Source organism: Populus trichocarpa, chromosome 10, assembly GCF_000002775.5.
Source record: "Populus trichocarpa isolate Nisqually-1 chromosome 10, P.trichocarpa_v4.1, whole genome shotgun sequence".
Lineage (NCBI taxonomy): Eukaryota > Viridiplantae > Streptophyta > Magnoliopsida > Malpighiales > Salicaceae > Populus > Populus trichocarpa.
In genome coordinates, this window is record NC_037294.2 from 16,806,610 (window position 1) to 16,816,328 (window position 9,719).

Sequence of the window (9,719 nt, forward strand, 5' to 3'; positions counted from 1 at the left end):
TTCCTCGCTGTGTTATTCCTTTCTTCAAAACAAGTGTCTTTATTAACAATGTTGACGCGGGCCATCTTCTTTGCCAGTGTTTTCCATAAACACAGCAAAAAAAACTTGGATGCAAATACAAAACAAATTATCATAGAAAAACTACTAATTAGTATTAACAATCAGTATTAATTATTAATTATTATTTAATCAACTAGAAAAAGATAAGGCACGATTGGGTGTCGCTGTTCAACGTTTAAAAGGTAGAGAGGTTGGTGGCAATTACAAAGTGTAACCAAACAACTGTCTGCTGCACTAGCCTGTGACACATGATTTGGCCAGGGAAAAAGGTAACGCTAGAAACGAGAAAAAAAGTAAAAGGGAGGTTGCAAGGTAATTATAGGGATGGAAAGAAAACCAGACCCCTATGCTCTCCCCCCCCCTACGGTCACAGATCTTTGTTTTCGCTCAAACTGAAAAGCTATGCCTGAATATACAAACAAAATAAGAGAAACCAAGAACCTAAACCAGGCCAAGCCACTCCTTTCTCTTATTTTTCTCTGATTCTAATTAGTTTATTTTTTGTCTCTCACCTTCCATTCCATGACCATAGTCTATGAATGATTGAGTTAACAAGACAAAGGTTTCCTCTCTGTCTATTCCACTTCACCACCCAGCATATCATACTGGTCATATCCTGAGCCTCCACCTATTTTTCTGGTTCCTTTTTATCTCCCCATAGTCTCTCTTTGTTTGATTAGACTCATGTGAATGATGTCTATGTAGTAACCTTTGTTTTGGTTGGTAATGCAGTGGAATGAGAGATTTTAAAGTAGCCATTTTTTACTAGGTTAATGAGGGAAAGTGAAAAAAAATAAGTTAAACCGAAGTCATACCTTTTGTTTTCCCATTCATTTTTGTTCTTCTGTCTTAAATACATATTTTTTTTTACGTTGGTCCCCTGCATTTTGGCTAAAAAATGAGAAAGCATGGATGGCAACTTCCATATCACCCTCTTCAGGTACTTCTTTTTTATTTTTCCCCTTTTTGCTGCGTTATTTTCAGTGTTTAGCAGCTTTATTGGATGCAAGTTTTGATCTTGAGTGTTCAATGTGAAGGTGGTGGCTGTTGCTGTATTTCTGGCTTTGGGGTTTGCTTTTTATGTGTTCTTTGCTCCTTTTGTTGGGAAGAAGTTGTTCCAACATATAGCGATGGGAATCTACACTCCTCTGGTAAGCAAATTCACATATTTCCGTTTAGTAAATTTTTTATATATAATTTTTACCGCGTGCCTTCATTATATCTAGCGGGCTTAATAACCAAGATCTGTTTTTCCTCTGCTCGTTTCTAAAGCTCTTAGCTTTATTTTCTCTAATTCGGTTTCCTTCTGTGTTGTTCTGTTATGGAGGTTCTTTTATCTACAGATCCTTTCAAACATATGTACTTACGTGAACGAGTTGATTGTCTTCCTGTCCCTGTGTCTGTTACCTAAAACTATAACAAATGAGCCACGAATTTGATCCACAGATGATTTAATTTGTCACTTGTTGGAACAATAAGCATTGTCCCATTGGCTATTTTAGCCCTTGGCATTTGCCTATGTTACAAATCGCGGATATTCGATACAGTATGCTATTAATGTGGTCTTGCAATGGATATAAAGCTAATCCTTGCAAATTCTCTGGTTAGACTATAATTTGCTTTCTCACTGACCTCTTTCGTTTATGGATTTTCTCATACTATCAAAATGCCCTCCACTGGCTGCTCTTTTACACACACACACAATCTGGATTAATGTGGAACCATTGATTAATTCTGGAATTCTATCCTTTCATGGTCTTGGGAATCAAGACAATCAGATCACCTTTGTGTCGTTCGAGAACATGAATGCTGTGTATAAGCTGGTATATTGCCAAGTACAGAATAGAAAACTAAAATGCTTTCTACTCTGTCAACACAATAGGTTGATGATGCTGAGAGCCGTTGATTTCGAAAATACAGATTTGGGCAGGATTTGAGTAGTACATGCTATGCATTTTCAGGTTACCTAATTCTGTATTAACAAACAACTTCACTTGCGTGATTCATTATACTTCTTAGCTAGAGGTGTTTCTGATTGATTTAATTTTGGATGAGAGGCTAATAGGTAGTGATAGTGATATCAATATATTTTGGACTAGCATATTAACCCATGCTAGTCCAATCGATATCCTTCGACTTCGTGATATATTTGAAACACTTCGCATTTTTGCTGTTAGCATGATCTCAAAACAATAATTTGTTTGTCAGAAAAAGTAAGTCTAAAATTTCAGTCATGCTACGGTTTTAACTTTCATTTCTGCTAACCATGACATGAGATGGCCATTTTTATGCATAGAATGTGCATCTGTTTAGTTTTGTTTATTAGCAACAACAAATACAGGTCTATGTAAATGTAGTTGGAACTTTAATAACATCTACCTTTTCTTTTCAGATTACTTGTGCCTTTGGCCTATATATTTGGTGTGCAGCTGCTGATCCAGCAGACCCTGGAGTTTTTAGATCTAAAAAGTATCTCAAGATTCCAGACAGTGAAAAGCATAACCCACAGAAGGACTCAAAACTTGGTGGAGGGTCAACTTCATCGAAACATGATGCAAATGCTTCTACTGTTGGAGGAAAATCTCTGGATAAAGAGGCGGTGGGTTCTGACGCAACTTTGAAGGAGCCAAATACTCAAATTGAGAAGGTGTCATCAGGGAATTCATCTTGTTTTCAGTGGGTTTTCTTTCCTTGTGCTTTGATCTGTAATTGGTGCAGTTCGAGTGATGAATCTTCTGAGCTACAGATGAGTGAAGATGGCATGTTCTACTGCAGTTTGTGTGAAGTTGAGGTTGGTCGGAGTGCTTGAAGTCAGTAGTTTTTCATTTATTTTTGAATTGTTCAGTAGAGTTCATAAATACACAGCGCCTTGGTTGAAATGCATAGTTTGGCACCCTCAAGAATTATGATTTTAATAATGTAGCATATATTTACAATTTTTTGGGTTTTTTCAAACATTTGCTATATGAAAGAAAACATTTTCTCAAAGCTAGAAAGCTAACAGCCATTGCACGCATCTTGAGTTCAATCTTAAGGTCTATTGTACTACTTTTGTGTTGACAGTTCATGAAAGTTTCTGCTTCTGAAATTATGATCCTGTACAGGTTTTCAAGTACAGCAAGCACTGTAGAGTGTGTGACAAATGTGTTGATCGTTTTGATCATCACTGCAGGGTATGAGAGGTCTTATTTGTTGGGAATTTTTCATTTTTATTTTATGATCCTCATGCTCATTTTCTACTGGACTTTTGCAGTGGCTTAACAACTGTGTAGGCAAGAAGAACTACGGACAGTTTTTCACCCTTATGGTTTCTTCTCTCCTCCTGGTAAGCCCAAGCTTCACATTCTTCCTTACCTGGAATCTTCAGATGGTCAGACTGCATCAATACCCTGTAATCCCTGGTCTATAAATAAAGGCTTATAGGATTTTCCATATCTTAATTCTTAAATTTTTTCCATTCTTCCTTATGCAAGTGCCTTTGATCCCTATTATCCTGAATCCAGACAGTGTTGTTGCCTATAATTCTGATAATTTGTCCATGCATGAACACTATGTTTTGAAAACAATTTCAGATGAGTCCAAAACAATTTCAGATGAGTCCAAGACAGTTGGGATATATATATATATATTTTCCCTTGAGTCCGCTGGTTGCTCTGCATTATTACTCGATTGTCAAGTTCCATTGGGGTCTATGGCTTTACTGTTTGTGCTTAAATAGTTTCCCTATCATGTCTGATATTCTTATCAGACAAGTTTTCACATCCTGAACTTTCTATCCTGATTCCCACAAGCAACCTCCCATTACTGAACATTTCCCAGGGTAAGCCCTTCATTTTCAAGTCATTTTCGATGTAATTGACTATTGACAGGTATATACATGGTTTATATACCTTGGGCTTGAGATTGCAGCTTATTCTACAATGGTCGACTGGAATCCTTGTACTTATCTGCTGTTTTCTTGAACGGAAGCGATTCGCTGTGGACATCTCTGCCAAGCTGGGAAGCAGTTTCTCTTTGGCCCCCTTTGTTATCGTGGTGGTGAGTGCTATTGATGTTTTGCTCTCAGAGTAACCCAACCTTTTCTTGGGTAATCAATTTTTTTTTCTTTAATGCTGTTTAAACATTTGCAAAGTTGCAAACCTGTTAGCTAAAAATGTAGAGAAATGATTTATTGTTATTTGTACTTCCTCATTTCTCTGCACTAAACTAAAAGAATGTGTATATTCTTGCAGTCAGTGTGTACCATTTTGGCAATGATTGCCACCTTACCTCTTGCCCAGCTTTTCTTCTTTCATATCCTCCTTGTAAAAAAGGTAATGATGCCGATCATTTCTTTCTTCAAATTGTGCTTACTATTGTTTAATTATTCAATTGAGTAATATTTAATCTTTATATAGAGTTTTTTTTTGCTTTCGTAATATCTGGGCAGGCAAGAGCTTCAATTTTTTTTATTACTATTTTTTTGATCCCATTCGGTTTCATTCCAAGTAGTTATTACTTATTAGCCGATATCACAAAATTCCTGTACATGTCATAGGGAATCAGCACTTATGATTACATAATAGCTCTAAGGGAGCAGGAACAAGAGCAACAGGGCGTTGAAGGTCAGCAGAGTGTTCAAATGTCTCCTGCCAGCTCACTCACTGGATTAAGCAGTGCAAGCTCATTTTCTACTTTTCACCGGGGTGCTTGGTGCACACCACCTCGTCTTTTTCTGGAAGATCAGGTACTTTTTACTAATCCATTCTTCTGCTGGGCATGCTTGTGCAATTGTGAATCCGTGAATTGTAAGAGGAACAATAACTTTGGCGTTTGCAGTTCAGTTGATTAATGATAGTTTTAGTTAATGGATTTTACAAGATTTTAATAGCGTGTGCAGCATTTGCACATACAACCTCTGTACAATTGCATAATTCACTTTATCTTTTGAGCTAATAGGCTGAGCAGTCACTATATTGTGTTTCATTTTTAAGATTTTCTCTGTTCTATTTTCTGAATGCCTCGCACTCAGGCATGCGCACACTTTTAAAAGCACTGCTAAACTTCTTGATGCTACGGCAATTTTCTTTTTCTTTCAGTTTGATGTTGTTCCTCCAGAGACTGGATCTGTTAGCTCATTAGGAAAAAAGTCTATGAGGGAAGAACCAATCAAGAAAAAGAACCCCGCTACAGTAAAGATCAGTCCTTGGACATTGGCCAGATTAAACGCCGAAGAAGTTTCGAGAGCTGCAGCAGAGGCGAGGAAAAAATCCAAAATCCTGCAGCCTGTGACAAGACGGGAACCCCCTTTTGGGCTAGACACAGATAGCAGCTTTGGCAGCAGTGGCCATCGGATGGTCCCAAGGATTGACAATAATAGAAGGAGAGCTAGTAAGCGAATACGCTTTCCAGCTGACCTACCCATGGAGTCTGTAACTAGGACTTCAGGTATCACTCCTGAGAAAGGTTTCACTGAGACATCTACAAGCTTGGCTCCTCTTCAGCGTGAGGCCCGTAGTGCTTTCCAGACCAGCCGAGCAATGTCAAGCTCAGCTGGGGTTGCTGCTTCTTCTCCTGAAAGCAGTTTAGACTCCCCAGATATCCATCCTTTCCGGGTTTCCTCATCCGGAGCTGAAGAGTCCAGACGTCTCACAGGTCTATCTGTAGCTGGTGCTGTTTCTCACAATGCATTCCCACTTTCAAGGTCTACTAGTGATGGGTATGAAGCTTCTGGTGGAGAAGATAGTGACAGGGTTCCTTCCAGGATTGCTCAAAGGTCAGATAACTGGAGTAACCTTCTCTTCCATGCTGATCGGGACGAGACTGTATTTAGAATGAAAGCATCATCTTCATCCAGCCAGGCTAACAATAGAGAACTTTGACGATGGCTCTTCTATGAAGTTCGGTTCCTTTTGATTTCTGTGGGGAGAAGTTCAACATTCTTTCATTTATGGGCTAAGTACTTCAAGAACTGGCCGCTTCGCCTATTTATATTGTATTTGGCTTTGGATTCTGGAATCAAGGGCCTCGCTAGAAGACGACACTGCTGTAAAAAGGTTGCTGAACTTGCGTTCCTCTGAGCCGCAAGGAAGCTTTTTGCATGCACTCTCATTGCAACCGTGGATCTCTGGCTGTTGCATTTGGTACAAAAAATTTGATCATGTGTTGTTTATAATGCTTGGATTGTATTCCCTTTGAAGGGTTTGTTGGACTCTCAAGATGGTTTCTTTTGTAGATTTAACTTAACATCCACAAAGAGTACCTCTGTATTGTTTCTCCGGGTTCTGTCAGTGGAACCAACAGGAGGAAAGCTCGGGGATGCTACAAAGAAATTTTTTTAAAAAAAAATGCAAAAGCAGCCCGAAGTCAATATGCTCCAATCCCTTTTCACTTCATTTTCTTTTATGCTGGCATGGTGTTCTTGTTGAACTCCTGTTCGTTCAAGTGGAACCCAGAAATCACCAATAAATTATACAAAACACGTGGTGTGGGTAGTTCATTGTAGTTTTTTCTACTGTTTGCTCTCACAACTTATGAATTGGAATAGTTAATTTTTTTTTTTAAAAAATTAATTTGGTTCTTGATTTTATATATATATAAATTAAACTGGTCCAGCAAGCCCCAACTTCGGTCTGCAGTACCACCAAAACCAATTTTACACTCACCACTTTTTCCAATTCAGATGCATCAAGAATTGGCAAATCATAGCAAGACATCTAAAGATTCAGTTTGAACATCAACTTCGGTCTGCAGTACCACCAAAACCAGCATTCTGCATAACAGTAGATGCAATGATTGGCTAGAACATGCTACACGAACAAAAAAAAAAACCACCAACCTACTCATCAAATACAGCCCCGCCACAAGCGAACAGTAGATGCAATGATTGGCTAGAACTGGCTGTCTGTCACTGTCAAGCTACAAGCAAACACAAACCTAACAATGGTGATATAAATTCATCGGTATTTTGTAACGTGATGTACTCTCTTAACAGTGTTTTTTAATTGCATATGTATTAAAATAATATGCTTTTTAATTTTTTTTTATATTAACACATGTCTGAAAATTTAATGATTTTCAGACAATTGAAAAAGTTTAACAGCGTTAATAAACACATTAAAAGCACCAAGAGTCACGAGGTCGTAGCAATTTGCAGACAAATGATGAACTACTCCAGTCACCGATTCTTCTTGATAACAATGCGGCCACTGCTTAGCCAATTTACGCAGAAACCACTTAAAATGAAAAATATAGTTAAAAAGTTTTAAGCCAAACCTTATTCCTTAATCGCGTTTGTGATTTGACAATTCACTGATACATCTGAATCTCAGGAAATGATACATGCTTTTTTTTTTTTTTTAATCTATAAATATCTGAACTAGGTTACATATAAATCAATTATTTTTTTGAAATTTTAAAATTAATAATTATATAAATCTTCAATAACCTTAAGATTTCTAACACTCAAGCTAGTAATTTTTAAAAAATAAATTTAAAATTTAACAAATTAAGCTATATTTCTTTTAAATTTAATACAAATCAATTTCAACCTTTTTTAACCCCTGAAATTTCAGGTTTTCTTTAACTGAACCACGTAGAGACTGAACTCTTTCTTGTATTGCGGTATTATTTATTATGTTTCTGTATCGAGCTGTGAATTCACCAATTACACTTAAATTAGTATTCTCCCGAGCCACAATATCTGAAGCAGGTGCAGCATCCAAAATGCACAATTTGCTCAATTAGAGTCCAGTCCAATATTTAGCCAAACCAAGTGTATGTAAAAAGAAGAGAGCTATAATAATCTTACTTCAGATTATGGTACACACAAGTTTCAAATTCATTGCATTATCCACATAGAACTGAGTTCATGTACACAGGTACAAACTCTGTTAAGCTAATAAAAAAAAAAGGAAAACCAAAAACAAGTATATATAGCAAACAAAAGGCATTGTTAGGCCACTAACCTTGTCAAGTATAGGTAACAGAAACAAAATGAGGGATCTTTCCATCATCAAAAGGCAAGCTGACATAGTCACCGGCAAACTCCTCAGCAATCTCCCAGACAAGCTCTCCGTGTGCAGCCGTGCAATCCATGTAAAGAACAGTAAACGCCGCGATATTGTAAAGAAATAACATCGTTTGGAGAGCTGAAGGCACCACAATTCGAACAACAAAAGGCCAAATCTTCCATGCACTATCGATATTGCCAATATCCAAGTCTCCCCGTGGAAATGAAATGGCAATTACAAACAAGCCAGGGAAAAAGGCCAAAAATAAAAACAAAGACAAAGCCACTCCTTTCGTTCCTTTTATTAGGAAGTTGCTCCTCTTCAATGGCTCAAGACCCCAAATTGATTCCGCAACCACTATCACCTGAGCTAAAACCCAATTCAACTGCAGACAAAACAAAACTAAGACCAGAAAAACCCCAAGAATCAGGCAAAAGACTTGAAAAGAAGGTGAAGAGACATTAACTTCAAATCCAAGAAGCTGAATTCCATTCATAACCAAAAAAAAGAACAACGCAAAAAGGAGGACGACCCCCAAAAAGATAATTTCAGCAAAAGAGTTAGTTATCAAAAGGGGAAGGAAAGAAGTGAGAGAAGATTTGATTGAAGAGCAAAGCTTTACAGGTCTACCGTAGAATCCATGAATAACACTGTAGGTGATGGAGCCAGTAGCGAAAAGAGAGAAAGTGACGGAAAGGAGTACAAGGAGAAGGGAGAGGATAATGGTATTTGTAGTGAAAAGATTTGAGAGGTCATCTTGATAAAAAGTAGCGTGAGAATAGAGGATTTTGGAGTGGAGAGTGGAGGATTGAGAGATGATGTTTTGGATGGTGGGGTAGACAGAAAGAAAGAAAGAAAGAGGGAGGATAAAGAGAACAGAGAGAGCCAAGAAATGGCGGGAGTGGGCGTTTATTATACGTTGTGTTTCTGATAAGACAGAGCAAAGGTCAGCGGCCGCTGTTGATCCCATGGTGGATTTTGGGTTGATCGAGAGGGTGGAAGAAGTGGTGGTGGTGGTGTTGTTTTTGTTTTACTTGATGGAAGTGATGGGTTTGTTCTTTCTTTTTATTATTTCTTGTGTATGGAGAGGTTGGAAGTTATCTCGGGTCGTTTGATTGTATCGCCGCCATGGATAAAGGCAGTCATTACATCAGTTTTCTTATGAAAAAATCAATTAAATTTATCTTATTTGCGTAATTTAATATAAATAAATTTTACTCTGAAGTCATGGGAGTTTGGTTTACGAGCTCCAATGTCGAGCATTTACACCGGAGAAGTGAGGGTTGGGTTCGACCCAGTATGATCCAAACCATTTGATCACCATTTTTTTTTGTTTGTGATTGTGACCAAAACCTAAAACCAATCAGTTAGATTTGCGCAAGGGTGGCGCGCAAGCAGGTTTGAAGATGTTCTGGTGAGTTGGTATGTTTCAAAGACGAAGTTTCTTCGGGCATGGATGGACTATTTAGAACAATTTAATGAGATTTTTTTTTTTGATTTACATGGAGTGTCCGGGTGAGGTTACGCGCACCACGACTATTCCTCACGGTCCACTAGACATCCTGCAAGCCCAGGAGCAGGTAAGGCACCGCGGGGGTGACAGGCGTGCACATAGAGGGTCGAACCCAGGACGGGAACGGAACAAGTCACACAATTGACCACAGCAGC

General features: G+C 38.2%; 2 protein-coding genes across 2 annotated transcripts; one reads left to right on the forward strand and one right to left on the reverse strand.

Annotated features, from left to right (window-relative positions):
* Positions 1–274: 274 nt before the first annotated feature.
* LOC7481553 (probable protein S-acyltransferase 22) lies at positions 275–6,419 on the forward strand. Its single transcript, XM_002314989.4, has 9 exons — positions 275–1,000; positions 1,098–1,211; positions 2,453–2,851; positions 3,165–3,233; positions 3,314–3,385; positions 3,970–4,098; positions 4,293–4,373; positions 4,598–4,786; positions 5,139–6,419. Exons 1-9 carry the CDS (start codon positions 959–961, stop codon positions 5,919–5,921), a joined length of 1,878 nt encoding a protein of 625 aa, XP_002315025.1. The 5' UTR covers positions 275–958; the 3' UTR covers positions 5,922–6,419.
* A 15-nt stretch (positions 6,420–6,434) lies between these two features.
* Positions 6,435–9,399, reverse strand: LOC18102637 (uncharacterized). The gene is made up of 2 exons (XM_052456521.1): positions 8,007–9,399; positions 6,435–6,811 (listed from the first exon to the last, which is right to left on the reverse strand). Exon 1 carries the CDS (start codon positions 9,019–9,021, stop codon positions 8,011–8,013), a length of 1,011 nt encoding a protein of 336 aa, XP_052312481.1. The 5' UTR covers positions 9,022–9,399; the 3' UTR covers positions 6,435–6,811; positions 8,007–8,010.
* Between the last annotated feature and the right edge of the window lie 320 nt (positions 9,400–9,719).